At 45.0% G+C, this 17,983-nt stretch overlaps 1 protein-coding gene across 1 annotated transcript; it reads right to left on the bottom strand.

Moving 5' to 3' along the window:
- Nucleotides 1-3,928: 3,928 nt before the first annotated feature.
- On the bottom strand, nucleotides 3,929-12,567 carry LOC134339817 (zinc-binding protein A33-like). Its single transcript, XM_063036639.1, has 6 exons — nucleotides 12,129-12,567; nucleotides 10,585-10,680; nucleotides 9,939-10,172; nucleotides 8,491-8,513; nucleotides 8,285-8,403; nucleotides 3,929-4,580 (listed from the first exon to the last, which is right to left on the bottom strand). Exons 1-6 carry the CDS (start codon nucleotides 12,537-12,539, stop codon nucleotides 4,000-4,002), a joined length of 1,464 nt encoding a protein of 487 aa, XP_062892709.1. The 5' UTR covers nucleotides 12,540-12,567; the 3' UTR covers nucleotides 3,929-3,999.
- Between the last annotated feature and the right edge of the window lie 5,416 nt (nucleotides 12,568-17,983).

Below are 17,983 nucleotides of genomic sequence, written 5' to 3'. Positions count from 1 at the left end.
TTTTCCTAATTAAAAAAAAAATCCTCCAGTGTATCCTGTGTTAAAATCAATTTGTGTTTTTTTTCTAGTTCATTCAGCTTATTTTGTAATTCCTCTAATGTTTTATTCCTTACTTTTTTCTTATATGAAGATATCGCTATAATATTCCCTCTTAAGACAGCCTTCAGAGTATACCATAAAATGTGAAGTGAAACCTCTCCATTATAATTGTATTCTAAGTAAAGACCAATTTCTTTTTTAAATTGTTCCTTAAAATAGGGATCATTGAGTAGCATTGAATCTAGTTTCCAAATAGTATTCTTTGGTTGTAGGTCAAAATCAACAGAAAAATATATAGGTGCAAGGTCACTTCCATCTATTGTCCCAATTCCACAGGTGATTATTTTGTCTCCATCTTTTCCAAATGTTATGTAATAGTCTATTTTTGTATATACGGAATGGGGAGGCAGAATAATGAGTGCTATCCCTTCTGTCGGGGAGAAGGTCTCTCTATATATCAATTAGACCAACATTCTCAAAAAGAATGTTAACTGTCTTATGTAAGGACTTCGTTGCATACGTTTTTCTATTGAAAGAGTCTAACTTTGGTTGTAATCTTAAATTTAACTCTCCTCCACACATTAAGATACCTTATGTTTTCGTTACCATAATATTCGTAATTTTCTGGAAGAAACTAATGTCACTTCCTCGGAGTGCGTATATATTCAACAAAGTAACTTCATGTCCATCTATATTCCCCCTACCAGAATATATCAGCTCTCCTTATCTCGCATTTCGAATACTTAGCTTGCTTGAGATGAGAATAGCAACTCCTCTTCTATGTCCTGTTTTATATGAGGAGAAAAACAAATTAATGAAGCCCATTCTCTTTGATTTTCCATGCTCATTATCACTTAAGTGAGTTTCCTGTAAATATACTACATGGGCTCGTTTTTTTTTCATTTTTGATAGAATTTTGCTGCGCTTCGCTGGAATCAACAGCCCATTGACATCAAAAGAAATAAATTTTACTTTGTCCATAGCCATGTGTATTTATCTGTTAGTATATCTTTGAAATTTACAGAATATAACTTAATTGATCTCTTCCCTGAACAAATAAGAGTCAAGAAACGCTAATAATAATAACAAAAAGGTAATGAAGGTGTGATTCCAAGCCTGGGGTCTCCAGATGAACCTGGGTTGGGCTAAAAGAAAAGTCTAGCCGTGGGGGAGAGCACCTCCACCTGTGGGTTGACGGACCCCGTTGCAGTACCTATAAAAGTAAGTTAAAAAAAATTCTAAGTCCATTACAGAGAAATAATTTCCCTGTGTATTCCTCCCATGTATATATTCTCATTTAGGTGGGGAGAAAGGAATGAATGAATGAATTTTTAAAAATTGAGTAATATAAAATTCACATTTTAATACGTATTTCTAGATATAGGTATATCACCGTATATTTTTGCTTCCGTTTCGTTTATCAACACTTTTAATGGTATTCTTCTCTCGTCCTGTTCCCGTATCCTGCTTTCACGGTTCTCGTAGTATTTCCCAAGCAGATCGGGATAACTGCTCAACCACAGTTTCCTTTCATTTGACCACGCTAATTGCAGTCCTCTGTTCTTCATGTCTGTAGTCGCCTCTTCCACCGTCTGATATAGTCGTATCCCTTCTTGGTAAAATACCCTCATTTTAGCAAAATACGGGGTTTGGAATTTAACCTTTTCTTGCTTTAATATTCGTTTTGCTTCCGAATATTCCTTCCGTTTCTGTAGACCGCCGGGGGTGGTAATCATAATCGGAATATATTAACCTCCCTTTCCAAAATCCCCTCTTCTTACCGCAGGCCCTTCATAGAATCTCCGCCTTGCTCTTGAATCGAAGGAATCTAAGTATTATTGAGCGCGGTTTACTTTCTCTGTCTCCTGGAGGCCTCGGGACGAGCGAACGATGCGTCCTCTCAATTTCAGTCTCCATAGTCGGGGGTATCTCAGCTCTTCCCGCAGCAGCTTGTCTAGAAATTCTATCATTGACAATCCCTCCCCTCCTCCGGGAAAATTGATATTTTCCCGTCGCGATCTTCCCTCCTGGTCAAGCAATTTAATACTTTTATCGTCTTACTTAGTATCCGTTCCACGTTTTGCACGCCATCTTCCACCTTCTCAATTCGAGTCTCTGCCACCGCTATTTTCTGATCGACGTTGGCGAGCTCTGACTTTATATCATTAAGTTGCTGTTTTATATCTTTTTGGACTTCCCTTAGCTCTTCCAGAATCCTGATCATATTTGCCGCTTCGCCTGCACGAGACCTCGCGTCAGCCTCGCCGCCACGCGCACGCGCGCTGTACCTCCCTCCTCCATATGCTCCGCAGTGGTGCTTTTTAAAAAATCTCTATTCTCTTTCCTCATTCTTGCCCCCCTTATCAATTCACATATTTTCGAACGATCTTATATTTGACAGATTAACGGGGCAAAATATGCGTTTTTTCCAGAGGAGCTATTGATTTAAGCTGCCATTCTGAACGACCATGTTCCTGGAACCCTCTATCTCCAGGATGAGTTTTCAAGGTATTTGGAGACAAATGCTGAAATAAGTCAATGTAAGCATTGTTTCTGCAAAAGGAAATCGTGTCTGACAAATTTGTTATTTTGTTAGAGATTTTGAGGAAGTGAAAAGGAGGGTGGACAAATTAGAGGCAGTGGATATCATTTACTTGAATTTTCAGAAGGCCTCTGATAAGTTATCCCACACGAGGCTGCCAAAGAAGATAAAGTTCTAAGGCGTTACAAGAAACATACTGGCATGGACAGAGCAGTGGCTGACAGGCACGTGACAGTGAGTGGGAATAAAGGGGACCTTTTCAGGTTAGTTGCCAGTGACTCGTGATGTTCCGCAGTGGTCCGTATTGGGGCTGCAACTTTTAACATTATTTGTCAACAATTTAAATAATGAGATTCTGGCAAAATTTGAGGTGATGGAAAGAAAGTTGGAGGGGTAAGTTGCGCTGAGGAAGCAATGTGATTGCAGCAGGGTTTAGACAAATTGAAAGAATTGTAAAGAAACAGTGGCAGATTGAATACAGTGTTGGTAAATATGATAATTCATCTTGGTCTAAGGGATGATAGTGCGGACTATAAATGGGGATAAAATTCAAACCTCAGAGGTGCAGGTGACTTTGATGTTCTCGTGCAAGAATCTAGGAAGTTATTTCGCAGGTTGGAGTCTGTGGTAAAGAAGGGAAATGCGATGTTGTCTTTTATTTTTGAAGGGGAATGGAATATTTAAGCAAGGAAATAATGCTGAGCCTTTATAAGACACAGGTTAGGCCGTAGTTGGAGTTTTGTCAACGTTTTGGTTCCCATATCTCAGAAAGGAAGGGGGATCCCATTGAAACAGAGTATTGAAAGGACTTGATAGTGTGCATGTGGAGAGGTTGTTTCATGTGGTGGGGCATCCAGACTAGAGGGCGCAGCCTCAACATTGAGGGAAGATATTTTTGAACAAAGGTAAGGAGGAATATTTTTAGCCAGAGAGTAGTGAACCTGTGGAATACTCTATCACAGAATGCGGTGGAAGCTGTCGGTGGGTATATTAAAGGCGGAAGTTGCTCATTTCCTGATCGATCAGTCTATCAAAGGATATGGCGAAAAGGCAGGTATGTAGGGTGGAGTGGGATTCGGGATCGGCCATGATGGAATGGCAGAGCGGAGTCGATGGACTGAATGGCCTAAATCTGCCCCTATGAGTAATGGTTACCAAGATTCGCCCTGACCTCCTTTTACCAGTCAGCATCGCCCCAACCTGTCCCATTTACCCTCGGACTTTAGGACCCCGGGGAGCTCAGGACCCGCCGCCACGCGGCTGCAACTGAATCCGCGGTGTTTCCGTTCCCGCTGTCGGATGCAGTGAACTAGTTAAAATTAACATATCTATAATTCTCATCTCGTGTTTATTTCACTCTCCGCACATTTATACTTACAGGACTTTACTCATGACGCCGGTCCCGGGACCCGACCAGTTTACAGACCCGGAGCGGAACCGGAACCGGAGGATATTTTCAGCCACCGGTTTACATCCCAAGTCCAGAAGAAAGGATAGAGTTTCTCCGTGAATTTATTCCCAGTGAAGGTGTAGAGATGGGACTTGGTCTCCGCGTTGTAAAATGAAACTGTCCCGGACTCGTAACTGAGATAAACTCCCACCCTCCCGGGGATGGGACCGGCAGGGAGACGGAAATCAGGGGAGGTGTGCACACCGAAAACGTCACAATCCCAGTGGATCACCTCATAATCCCGACGTAATACGTCACAATTCCGCCTGATGACCCAGAATCCGCTCTCCGGTCTCGGTCTGTACCCTCCTTTCCTCTCGACAGACTCTGCGGCCACTCCTAGACCCCAGACCCGATTCCCTGCCACCTCCACCTCCCAGTAATGTCTCCCCGATGTGAAACCCTCCGATCCCAGTATACATTCCCAGTCTGTGAATCTCTTCCCGGTCTCAGGGAGATCCCTCCGTTGCCGGGTCCATCTCACACCCTTTCTATCCTCAGACACCTCGAGCCGTGGACTCGCCGTTTCCACATCCAGAGTGACAGAGACTAGGGGAAGAAGAAGAGAATTAGAGAGCCCGCGGGAATCGGGGTGGGACGGGGGTGGGGGGTGGTGTTGGTGGGCGGGGGTGGGGAGGCTCGGCAGCGCGTCCTCGTGGAGCGGAGGGAGTCTCAATCAGTACGTCCCCGGGGACCGGGGGAAGACTCCGGCAGCGCGGCCCGGGACCGGTGGAAAGGCTGCTGGGCCTCAGGCGCTGTCAGGTGGCCGACACGAACTTGTCCCGTGGTTTGACCCAACCGAAACGGATGGACAACTAATACCTCCTCAAGATTTGTACGCTGGACGAAGAGCAGAGATTTCCCGATCAAACAGATACGAAAATCTAGAGGAACCTATCGGGTCAGGCACGGTGTGTGGACAGAGATAAACAGTCTACGTTTCAGGTCTACAACTTCCCTCAAAAATAGAAATAAATAGGGGAGATAGACCGCAGAAACGAGTTTGGGAAGGGGGTGGATTAAGATGGGAAGGAGGTGAGTGAAGAGATTTAAACAGGAGGTCACATAATTTCTTTGGCCCAACTTGTTCATGCCGACTAACTTGCTTTAATGAGCTAGTCCCATTTTCCCATTGTTCCTTCCCACCTTTCTTATCTACGTTCCTGCCAAGATGTATTTTTAAAAAAATTGTCACTGTACCCATCTCTACAGTTGATCAAGGGGCCGCTGTAAACAGAGATACCTCTCTTCCAGACCACTATATCATAATTTTTAGTGTGACCCACAAACCTACTAACTATGTCACCTACATTATCATCCAAATCATTAATATGAATGACAAACAACCGTGGTCCCAGCACCGACCTCTGCAGGTTACAGGCCTCCAGTCCCGTGTTTAAGAGACGATTGGACAGACACTTCAATAGGCAAGGTTGTTTAAAAAAGGCTCCAAACGTAATCCGGGAAATTATAAATCAGTAAATTTGACCTCAGTAGTAGGTAAATAATTGGAAGAGGTACTAAGAGATAGGATCTACCAGTATTTGGATAGATAGGAACTTATTAGGGAGAGTCAGCATGGCTTTGTGCGTAGTAGGTCATGTTTATCAAATCTATTAGAGTTTGTCGAGGAGGTTACCAGGAAAGTGGATGCAGGGAAGGCAGTGGATGTTGACTACATGGAATTCAGTATGGTCTTTGCCAAGGTCCCTCATGGGAAGTTAGTTAGGAAGATTCAGTTGCTTGGTAAACACGGAGAGGTAGTAAATTGGATTAGACATTGGCTCAATGGAAGAAACCAGAGAGCGGTAGTGGAGGATTGCTTCTTTGAGTGGTGGCCTGTGGCTAGTGATGTGACACAGGGATCAGTGCTGGGTCCATTGCTATTTGTCATCTATATCAATGATCTGGATGATAATGTGGAAAATTGGATCAGCAAATTTGCTGATGGTATAAAGACTGGAGATGTAGTGGACAGTGAGGAAGGTTTTCAATGCTTGCAGAGGGGTTTGGACCAGCTGGAAAAATGGGTTGAAAATGGCAGATGGAGTTTAATACAGACAAGTGTGAGGTATTGCACTTTGGAAGGATAAACCAAGGTAGAACATGCCAGGTAAATGGTAGGGCACTGAGGAGTGCAGTAGAGCAGAAGGATATAGAAATACAGATACAAAATTCCCTAGAAGTAGCGTCATAGGTAGATGGGGTCGTAAAGAGAGCTTTTGGTACATTGGCCTTTATAAATCAAAGTATTAAGTTTAAGAGTTGGAATGTTATGGTGAGGTTGTCTAAGACATCGGTGAGGACGAATTTGGAGTATTGTGTGCCGTTTTGTTCACCAAATTACAGGAAGGATACTAATAACGTTGAACGAGTGCAGAGAAGGTTTACAAGGATGTTGCCAGGACTTGAGAAACTGAGTTGCAGAGAAAGGTTGAATAGGTTAGGACTTTGTTCCCTGGAGCATAGAAGAATAACGGGAGATATGACAGAGGTGTATAAAATTATGATGGGTACAGATAGAGTGAATGCAAGCAAGCTGAAGCTGGTGGAGAAAACAGAACAGAAAACATGGCTTCAGGGTGAAGAGGGGAAAAGTTTAAAGGGAACATCACTGGGGGCTCTTCATTCAGAGAGAGGTGGGAGTGTGGAATGAGCTGCCAGATGAAGTTGTAAATGTGGGTTCACTTTTAACATTTAAGAAAAACTTGGACAGGTACATGGATGAGAGGTGCGTGGACGGATATGTTTCAGGTGCAAATCAGTGGTTCTAGGCAGAAAAATGGTTCGGCACAGCCAAGAACGGCCAAAAAGCCTGTTTCTGTGCTGTAATGTTCTATGGTTCTAAGGCATAGAAGAAGACTGACTTAATGCCGGACAATGGGATGAATGTAGATGGGCAAATAAGTCAGCACAGAGGTGATGTGTCGAAGGGCACATTTCTATGCTGTACGCCGATGGAACTGAATGGCTAAGAATCCCCAAAACGCACCCCCCCGCCACGGGTGCTGACAATTCCAAGCAGACAGTGACGCCTGACACTTGACTCCTCAGAGAGGGAAAATGTCCTAGCTGTTGACCCCTGCAAAAAAATGTGTTTCCCTGAGATCTCCTCTCATTCTTCTAAACAGAGAACATAGAACAGTACAGCGCAGGAACAGGCCCTGCAATCAAGGTTAACATTCATGTGTGAGTGTGAAATGTGAAATTGGGGGAGGGTGAATTTTCAGACAGTACTGGAGGTGATAATGGGGACTAGTAGGAGAGAGAAGAATGGCAGATTGAACTAGATGGGGGAGGGGTGGAAAGCCTGTGGGTGAACTGTCTGTGCAGATGTAAAGAGAATGTGGAGGGGGATAAGGATGGAGATGAGGATCCCTTTGTCCCCTTTTGCACAACCCCATCGCCCACCGCCCGTCATTAGGAAAGGGAAGAAATTTGCAGCGAAAGTGAAGCAATTTCCAGTCGCTTTGAATAATCCTGAATCAATTGATTCTTGGAAGATCATTAATAATGCCTCCACATTCTCTTCAGCGACCTCTTTCCGAACACTGTGCTGTAGTCCGTTTGTCCAGGTGATTTATCTACATTCAGACCTTTCATCTTCCCAGGCACTTTCTCCTTAGTAATAGCATTTCTATCTCCTAGTATTGTCACATTTCTGGCAAACAACGATTATCTTTCACAGTGAAGATTGAGACAAAATGCTTGATAAGTGCCCCTGCCATGTCTTTGGCTCCCATTTCTACCTCTCCACCGTTGTGTTCTACAGGTAAGTCTCCACGCTCGTCTCTCTTTTACTCTTGAAATATTTTAAAGAAAAACTCTTTGTACAGTCCTGTGTAATGTTGGCAAGCTTTCCCTCATATCTCCTGTTTTTCGCTTCTTAATGCTTTTATTTGTTTTCTGTTCATATCAATCCCTTCTCTATCCTCCAACTTCCTACTTTTTTGCTACATTGTATGCCCTCCCTTTTGCTTTAGTGCTTTGACTTCCCTTGTCAAACACGGTTACCCGATCCTCCGTGTAAAATACTTTTCATATTTGGGAGAGAGCTATCGTCTGCCATCCAAATTGTATTGTGACCCTGTGCTGGTGTGTTCAGGGGTCTGACATCTCCACCTGACCATGTGACACTGATGCCTCCCAGTCGGTGGGGTTGATGTGGAATAAACTTCAGATCCTCTTCAGCCCAGTATTACAGGCAACTTTTGCTTCATATTGAAACTTAATTGAACAAGGAGAAGTTTTACCTCGATTAATGGCATCAAGTGCTTCTCTCAGCACTGTGTTCAATAAATAGGGTTGATCGAATTTTTCAACCGGTAGGACCTCATTTGTCACTGTCAATCCCTGGATATCGTCATTAATACTGTAAGTATCAAACTGTTGGTTATGAACTGGTATTATGAACTATTTTACAAATTCATACAATTTTTCAGTAAAGACCATGTCCTACCTCCTGTTCCGATCAGCTTCCTCCTGAAATAAGTAAAAACACAAATCTGATTAGACTTGGACTTACTCTCCACATCCGGAATTTCATCCAAGTCATTACAAGTTGTTGAAAATTCCCACTCCCGCAATCACTCAGACACCGAAAAACTATAGTAGAATTCGGAATACTACAGGGAAGATTTCTGAAAGTTAGACCATGACTTAGAGGATGAAAGTTACACGAAAGAGAGGACAGGTTGTGTATTTTCATCTGTATATGACGTCACGGTTATAAAATAGATGAATGTAAGATTAGTGTCCAGGTTGAGAAAATAACTCTATTCATGGGGAGACATATGACAAGATAAAATTCCAGATGGAATTTCGTAATTCCCACTAGAAAATTAGTGAAGAGGATGTGGTACTCACTACCATCGGAATGGTTGAAGCCGAACAGCAGAGATTGTATGTAATGGGGAAGCTGGATAAACACACGAGAGACCATGGAGTTTGGGGTACTGTTGCTGGGTGTGATGAGTAGGTGGAGGTGGCTTGTGATGCAGGGAAATTGATGGGAGAAAATGGACCGAATACCCTGATTATGATAGAGAATGGGATATAATCCCATTTGAACGTCATCTGTAAATTTAAAGAGGCAGTGAAAGTTTCCGTAATCTGACGGAAACCGGATATGGATGATACGTCTGATGTGTGGGTCACATTCTTTGCTGTCAGTGATTGACAGAGAGGCCCTCACACCCACCGCACCAGACACACTCGCAGCCTATGACTGGAACTTGGTGTTAATAGGAGTTTTAGAGGACATTTAACGTGGTAATTAAGGACAAATTCAGTAACTCTGTGTTATGATACGAGTAAATCATATCAGAGAAGATTTCATTCTGTCCTGGGATGTAGAGAAGTTGTGGAAATCCATATTTTGCACAAAAACAACGCTGAATAGTTGCATCAATTATTGGGTGAAAATCAGTCTACTGTCATTTGTAAACAATGTGTGTCGGAGCACCGCATCTGTTTTCAATGTGCATTGTATTCTGTGTTGCGTGTTTATTATGGTAACTAGTCACGTGAGTGGGCGCGTGGTAAAAGCGAAAGGAAAAAGTTAAGTATTCGTGCTTTGTTCTGGACAGTTTTGAGCTGGAGACGGACAGATGTAATATCTTTTCTTGAACGCTGCGTTGCAGCTTACATTACAATCAATTACCCCGAAGTTTCATTGCTTGAAGATTGTATTTTGCTAATGAAGGATCGAAAGCATGTCTTGGACATTTTGAAATGTCATTATTGGAGTGATTAGAGGGCGCTTCATGCAAGTATGACAACTTCTGTGAGGTCACCAGCAACGACAATGGATTTGTTAGAATTGGCCTCTGTGCTGTGTTTATTTCAAATATACCACTGTTCATTTAGTGCCCTTTGACAGAAACCAATTGAAATGTAATCCCTCACCTTGAGAAGTATCACACTGTCTTTTTCATCCATCTGTTCCTTTAACTTCGTGATTTCCTCCTGAATATACCTGATATTCTCTTGAATCTCTCGAAGATTTTTCTCCATTGGATTTAGAATCCTCTCCTCTTCTTCCCTGAGATCCCTGAGTAAGCTCTGCTCTTTCTCAGTGATAATCTGGCGCAGTTCAGCAAACTGGGATGTGATGTGGGTCTGAACGCAATGTGACTGTTCCTGTCGAATTCAAGGTGAAGATTAATTTACTGTATTGCTGTGTTCTGTTTCCATTTGTCGTTAAGATGGCCATTCGGTCCATTACAGTCCATGCTACTTCTGATTCCCGTCGTCACCATTCCCTCACGTTTTCCTGAAACCTATTCTCAATTATTGATCTATAATCTCCCATCTGATTTACGCACACCCTCTCCCGCCTTTACAGGGTTAATTGTAATTGGCCATTCATCCAGCATGTCCTTGGAGTGTTTCGGAATCTTTCGTGGTCACAGGGAGAACATGCAAACTCCACACAGACAGCATTAGAGGACAGGGCCGAACCCGGGTCACGGGAGCTCGATACTCTCCTATTCTGCATTAAAGGGAGCAAAATTATACCGTAATATCAGAAATTCCGCTCAGGAAGCCTCACCAGAACTCCGGAAATCCTCACTTTCTGTTGCTGCTCCTTTTTCTGGACGTCTGATTTCTTTTTTGAAAGAGAGTCTAAGGAAAATTTTAGCTGATCCTGGAAGTCAGAGAGCGAAGGAAATAAAAACAAAGATGCATCAAAAGAAACAGGTGATCAAACCCGATTAACGCACACAAAATGCTGGAGGAACTCAGTGAGTCAGGCAGCATCATGCAGGGGAAATAAACAGTCAGTGTTTAGGGATGAGACCCTTCATTAGCACTAGGGAGGAATGGGACAGAAGCGCGAATAAAAGGGTTGGGGATGAGAACCAGCTGACAGGTGACAGGTGAGACAACGTAAGAGGGAGCGTCGGGGAGGAAGTAAGAAGCTGAGAGGGGACTGGTAGAAGAGGTAAAGGGCAGGAGATGGAGCAATCCAGTGCGAGAGGGGAATCGACGAAGGAAGAAACGAGAGGAATCGCAACTGCTTGGGGATCTGAATGGTTACGAGGGAGGAAGTGGTGGAGTCAGGTGTAACAATTGCCCCGCTTGGAGGTATCAGTGTCTGTAGGGAGTTCAATGGGGAGGAGCGAGTGGATAAAGGAGTTTCGTAGTGAGTGATCCCTGCAGATAGATGGGGAGTCGTGGGGTATGTGGTGCGGCTGGACTGTGGGAGAGAAGTATGTGCATGATGGCAGAATCCTGCTGGACGTAGCGAAAGTTGCAAAGAATGATATGTCCATCTTTAGTATATTTATTTTTTTTTTCCCTTTCATGGTTCTTTTGAAGACCCTGACCTGGAGTTGTATGCTGACTTTGGTTGTTTGCGGGAATGGCAGCGGGTCTCGGGATTTCAGGACCGGCCATTGTTCGGTACGCCATGGGGTCAGCGTGAGAGTTCGGCTCGTGTTGGAAGCCTAAGTCCTCGGGGCTCTGGAGACAGGCGGATCGAGGGTCACCGTCACGGCAGAAGACCGGTGTGTAGTCAGGGCAGCGGGGACATCTTCTGCTGTGGGCCCGATGACCGGAGATCTTTGCGGTCTTCAGGCACAGAGCTCGAAAAAAGCGACGTAACGGACTTTAAACATCCTAAACCAGCGAATTGGTTGATATATCTCCCGCTCGCTGCGAAAATGCAGGCACAATTTATTATGGAGAGAGAACCTGTGGTATGTCGAATGCCGGGTGAAACGCGAAGTTTTTGGGGCAACTGCAAGTCTGTGTCTTTGCTATTGATTAGCTCACGCTAGATTGCGAAGCGTTATTTCTTTTTGCGCTCGGGGGGTGGGGGTATGTAGCTCGCTGCCGCTAACGCGCGGGAGGGGGAACTTGGGGGTGGGGGGCGGTGTTACTTTGTGGTTTCACCTTTAACTGTCGTTCATTCTTTGGGGCACTCCCTTGTTTTCGTGGATGTTTGTGAAGAAAAGCATTCCCGGGTGTATATGGTATACATTTCTCAGACATTAAATTGGACTTCTGAACCTTTGAGACTTTGAGAGCTCGTGTGTTTGTAGGACAGCACAAGGGAGGAAGGAGTGAGTCTCAAATTCGTGTTATTTTTACCTTGTAGATTTTAACAGCTTCTTTAATCGGCTTGAAGCGGTGCTCTCTGTGTTCCTGCGCATCTCTACAGATCAGGCAGATCAGTGTCTTATCCGTTTCACAAAATATCTTCAGTTCTTCCTCATGCTCCTCGCAGTAAAGTTTACTTTCCTTCCCATTCGGATTCAGCTTTGGATTTCGAGCTTGTACAGCAGGATTTGCTAAGGCCCAACTAACCCCAAGGGTGCGGTCAGCAATCTTCTGTCTACATTCCGGGCAGGAATTTTTCTCCTTCCTGTCCCAACACCGTGTGATACAAGAACGACAGAAGTTGTGCCCGCACTCCAGTGACACCGGATCGGTGAAGAAATCCAGGCAGATGGGACAAATTACCTCCTCGATCCAACTCTCAGCCTGTCCTTTCGAAGCCATGTTAACTGTCGGCACTTCCTGATTCAGAAACCTTTCACTTTCGGAGAGCTGCTGATCCCCTGCAGTACTGCGATTGTCCACTACACGCTCTGCACTCTTAGGGAACGAATATTATGTTACTGCATGCGTCAATGGGAAGGGATCGTACTAATTTCCATATCAGAAACACAATAAACAGGTCGGAACAGAAATGTAAACTCTGTCATTAACTACACAAGCCCGGCAGAGCATGGAAGGGCACTGAGCTAGCAACCCCATCCCGTAAAAATCCAGAGCAACAGAGACATCAACTGAATCTCCAAAAGCCTCATCCCTGGGATCGGAAGGACCTTCTCCTGGAAGAGTATTGAAGTCCTGTGGTGAACGGAGAAGCCACAGGGCCGATAAACCCTCGGCAGGGGACTCAGTCGAGCTGCTGGTGTCCCGGTAGGCGTGATGGCTAAAGAAGAAGTAGAACAGAAATGAAGCCGGAGGGAAGAGCCGGGTTCAGTCTAAGGCAGGACTGAAAGGGGCATGTTCTGAAAAGAGGGGCACAAGAGACTGCAATGCTGGAATCTCGGGTAAGAAACATGATGCTGAAGGAACTGAGTGGGTCGAGCAGCATCTGTGCAGAGAAATGTACAATCGACGTTCCCTGTCGAGATCCTTCATCTGGACTGTCTCAACCCGAAATGTCGATTGTCCATTCCCTCCACAAATGCTGCCTGACCCGTTGAGATCCTTTAGCAACTCGTTTTCATTTTTCTCTAAAGACTGTCAGACTGGGGTTTAAAACCGCGGTTAATTTAATATTTAAAACAACTATTAAATTAGTTCATGCCATGAAACTGGGGGTGTGGAGAGAATATTGTGCTGTGAAGAGACAGATGGCTGCAGGAAAATGCACAGTACTGGACATTCTACATCACAGGATGGAAAACATTATTGTTTTTCGGTGAAATCCTGATTTCAACGGCCCATCAAGAAGAAACTTCGTGACCTAACCCATGTCCGTCCCGGTTCCAATGGAATTGCCGGTTCCCTCACTCTGGACACCGCACAGACGTTGCTATTTTTATCAAAATAAATTTTATTCAGCATAAAAATATTCACAATTATAAAACGTGTAATGTACTTACAAATGATTTGTATTCGTTGTCAGTAAGGTATTTAGAGCTCTTTTACATTCGTTAAAACCGATAGGACTGTTGTCGCTCTTGTGGCCCCCTTGAGCTGGTTCAGTACGACAATAATTGAGAGGATTCCTCAGCCAACCAGGGCCCTCCCTGTCCAGTAGGAGAGGAAACCGATAGTTTAGTGTCCTTGCAGCCTGGAATATGCCAGTTGGCAGCATTCCTGTACGACAGGGGTTCCCAACCTTTTTTTTACGTCATGGATCAACGCCATTAACCGTGGACCCTAGAGTGGGAACATCTGCTCTCCGGAAATCTCTATGTGATGGAAGACCAACAAGTTTCGGGGGTCTTCCACCGAGTTGATGATCTTCCAGCAGCATTCACTGTCGGTCTTCCTGTGCATCCTGGGAATAACCCGAAAATCAATGAGTCTTCTGTCACGCAGCTGCTGTGGCACAGGCCCTTGCATCTTTCTCCACGTATATTCGCCAGCTCATAGTCCACAAAGAGCTGAGTGACCGTCTCGTCTCCATTGCAGTAATCCCGGGGCAGCGCGCTGTGGGGGTGATCTCCGGGCATATAACAAAGATCAGACTGAGAGGACTCATCTCGCCGCCAGCCAGATAAGCGCTTGCTGCCTGTTGGTGAATCTGGTGATGAGGCATTCTGCCAGATGGTCTGGACTGTCTGCTCAGGGAACCACTCCATTGTGTCCATTCAGTCCTTCTCCTGCAGTAACTGCAGGGCACTCCGTGCTGACTACCGCTTGGTGTTCTTGTAGTCAAAACTGCTGGTCTGAAAGAACTGTAACCAACTTCCTTAAAACTAGATTCTCATCGAGAGCGTGATGAACAAAGTAGTTCATCGCCCTCTTAACCAACCTTCATAAGGTATTGGATTTGGCCCAGTACATCATGGGTGCAGCCCTTTCAACCACTGAGCATATCTACAGGAAATGCTGTCGTGCCAAATCAGCATTCATCATCGGAGATGCTCACCCACCCGTCTAGCTATTTTATGGAATCATATACAAAGTACAATAACCTCAGGACTCGCACAACCAGTTTCAGGAACAGTTACTACCCTTCAATGATCAGGCTCTTGAACAACAGAGGATAACTACGCTGACTTGCCCATCCATTGAGATGTTCCCACAATTAATGTTCGCATTGGGCCTATCTCTGATTTACAGAAATAACAGACAGATACAATCTCACAGGATATCGACGGGGTTAAGGCAGGAATGACGTTTTCTCCGGCTGGGTTGTGGAACGGGGTGTCAAAGACACAAACTCCGAGATCTCCTCAGCTGGACTGACATGAGGAGAAATTTCTTCATCCAGACTGCAGTGAATCTTCGGAATTTTCTGCACAAGGATCTAAATTCAAAATACATTTTTTTAGGGGCTCAGTGATGCTGCGAACGTTGCAGGAAAGTGGCGTTCAGGTAAAAGATCAGTGAAGGGCAGAATCAGCGTGAGGGACCGAATGGCCATGCCTGCTACTGTTTCTTATTTTCTGAAGCACGAGTTTATCTATGCCCCCTTGTTCTCCTTTGGCCTTCAGCCCATCAGATTGCACAGGTGAGCGGTGAGATGTCCAGAGATCCATCGGCAGCCGCTGCGGTTCTTTCATATTTTCGTTATTTATTGCTATTTATATATATATTTGAATTTGCACAGTTTGTTGTCTTCATCACTTTGGCTGATCTTTCACTGATCCTGTTATAGTTGCTACTGTACAGATTTTCTGAGTATGTCAGCAGGAAAATGATTCTTGCGGTTGTACGTGGTGACTTATCTGTACTCTGATAATAAAATTTACTTTGAACTTTGAGCATCGGGAAACTTCCTTTGATTCTGAGAACAAACTGAGACTCACATCTCCAGCTTCCGGTAGCAGCCCGTCCTCAGACACACTCACAACCAATCAACGAACACCACTGGGGGAAGCATGTTCTCATTGGCTGACCAGAGTCAGTGGGCGGGACACTGAGTTTCAGAGTGGACCGGACTTTGGAACCGGGAGCGAGTGGTCTCAGGGAGAGGCTGGAGATCTGGAGCGGCACTTCGGCTAAAGGCTGCAACACCTGCCGGGGTGCTGAATGCTTCCGATGTTAGAGGTCAAAAGTGTGACGGAGATTCCGTGAATGCTTCAGCTACACGGCGGGTGCCTGGCCTTCTCCCGCCGTGGATCCGTACTTCTTGAACGGAGCTTCCTCCTAGACCCATCCCCTGCTGCTGGGAGACGGAAAATGCCCGCCGCGGCTGCCGGTGGAACTCCGGAGATGTCAGCGCTCCCTTTTGAAATCCAGCAAGCGGAAGGCCAAGGGAGAACCAGGCGCAAAGGTAAACTTTTTCTTTCCAAAATCAGGAACAGAAAAATGCGTGGCCGTTCGGCCCCTCGCGCCTGTTCTACCTTTCGGTCAGAACATGACTGATCTTTGACCTGAGCGCCAATTTCCTGTAACGTTCGCATCATCGCTGAGCCTCTAGATTTGCCATTTGAATTAAAAAATAAATCTCCTCATCTCCATCCTGCTGAGATGACCTTGGATTTTGAGTTTGTGATACGTGGTTCCTCAACCCAGCCAGGGGAAACATCATTCAACCCATACCCTGTGAGAATGTGTCTGCCTCAGTCATACTACTGGTTATTTCACTAATTTTGAGACAGTCTCAGTCAGTGTAATCTCATCGAAGATACTACCTTAGCCCCCAGATAAATCTGGAAAACCTCTCTTCATTCCCATCATCCCACAGGCTGACTCTGGGAGGGGGACCACACCTGTGCACAGTGTTCCATGTACGCTGTCACCAGGATCCCAGACACCTTCAGGGGAGATCTTTATTCTTGTATTCAGATAGTTCCATCTATCTCCTTTACAGTATTGGACTCCCAGTCAATATGTAGAAAGTTAAAATAACAACCTGATGTTTATTGCAACAGTCTGCCATCTCTACAAATTTACTGCATGCTGAGCCAAGCTGCCTGTAGGTTCACCATTCATTCTCATGAACTTCCTGGACTCTAATGCCAGCACAAAGTACAATAGGGTGGAAAGTTGAGCCCCCTCAAGTCTCAAGTCTCCAGCCTGCTGCCAAGCCTAGCCTAAAGCCTGAAGTCTCCAGCCTCTCGACTAGCCTCAGGCCTGAAGTCTCCAGCCTCCTGCCTAGCCTCAGGCCTCAAGACTCCAGCCTCCTGCATAGCCTCAGGCCTGAAGACTCCAGCCTCCTGCATAGCCTCAGGTCTGAAGACTCCAGCCTCCTGCCTAGCCTCAGGCCTGAAGACTGCAACCTCCTGCCTAGCCTCTTGCCTGAGGACTCCAGTATCCTGTATAGCATCAACCCTGAAGACTCCAGCCTCCTGCCTAGCCTCAAGCCTGAAGACTCAAGCCTCTAGCCTCCAGCCTCTTGCCAAGCCAAGCCAAGTCTCTAGGCTCTCGCCTCTTGCCAAGTCAAGCCAAGTCTCTAGCCTCTAGCCTCAAGCCTGTAGATTCCAGCCTCGCCCTGCCTGCCTGCCAAGCCTTGTCCTTGCCCAGTTTCGTGTTGCGAGTCAGAGGCAAGACCCAGGTCCTTGTCCATCTCTGACTCGGAGTCCAAATCCGGGCTCATTGCTCTCTTATCTAGTCCTGTTCCAGGTTCCTGGTTTTCCTGTCCATGTCCTGTCCCTAGTACTTCAGTGTCTGTGTCTTGCACTTGGGTCCGTTCCCAGTCACCGCCTTATCACAATGTTATGGAAGGAAGGAATTTTGATTAAATTTTGGAAATTAGGATGAGAGGAGATTGTATAATTTTCTTGAGTTTTTTTATTTGGACGCACTGTACAGGAATGGGAGGGCATGTTAAGTTTGTGTTGCTATGAGATAGAAAATGGGACCCCACAATGCAGTATTTGTAGTCCTTCATTATTTAAAATTATGATGAGTATTATTTTCTCTGAGATGGGTACTCTGGTGAGGAAATCACTTTATGCAGATGATGTAGCTTTGTAGATCAGAGGCAGTATTTCAATGTCACTGTAAATAGGAGGCAATTTCCAATTAATAGGACAAACAGTGGGCAAATAGATGAAGATTTTATGTTTAGAGTCGCTAAAGCACGTTATGCGGTTTACAAACAGGATGTATAGACCTGCACCTGATTTGAAATTATATGGTCAAGCTCCTGAAAATATGTCAGTGGTAAGATTTCTAGGCATGTGGATGGATAATAAGTTGACATGGAAACACCATATCAGTAAAATAATTGATAAATCTAAAGGTGCATTAAATATCTTCAGTCCTTTGTGTGGGTTTCCTTGGAGTGCAACATAAAAATCTTTATTTTC

This window comes from Mobula hypostoma, chromosome 30 (assembly GCF_963921235.1).
Source record: "Mobula hypostoma chromosome 30, sMobHyp1.1, whole genome shotgun sequence".
In the NCBI taxonomy this organism is placed as follows: Eukaryota; Metazoa; Chordata; class Chondrichthyes; order Myliobatiformes; family Myliobatidae; genus Mobula; species Mobula hypostoma.
Note: the sequence above shows the minus strand (reverse complement) of the source record. Positions and strands in the feature narration are given on the sequence as shown.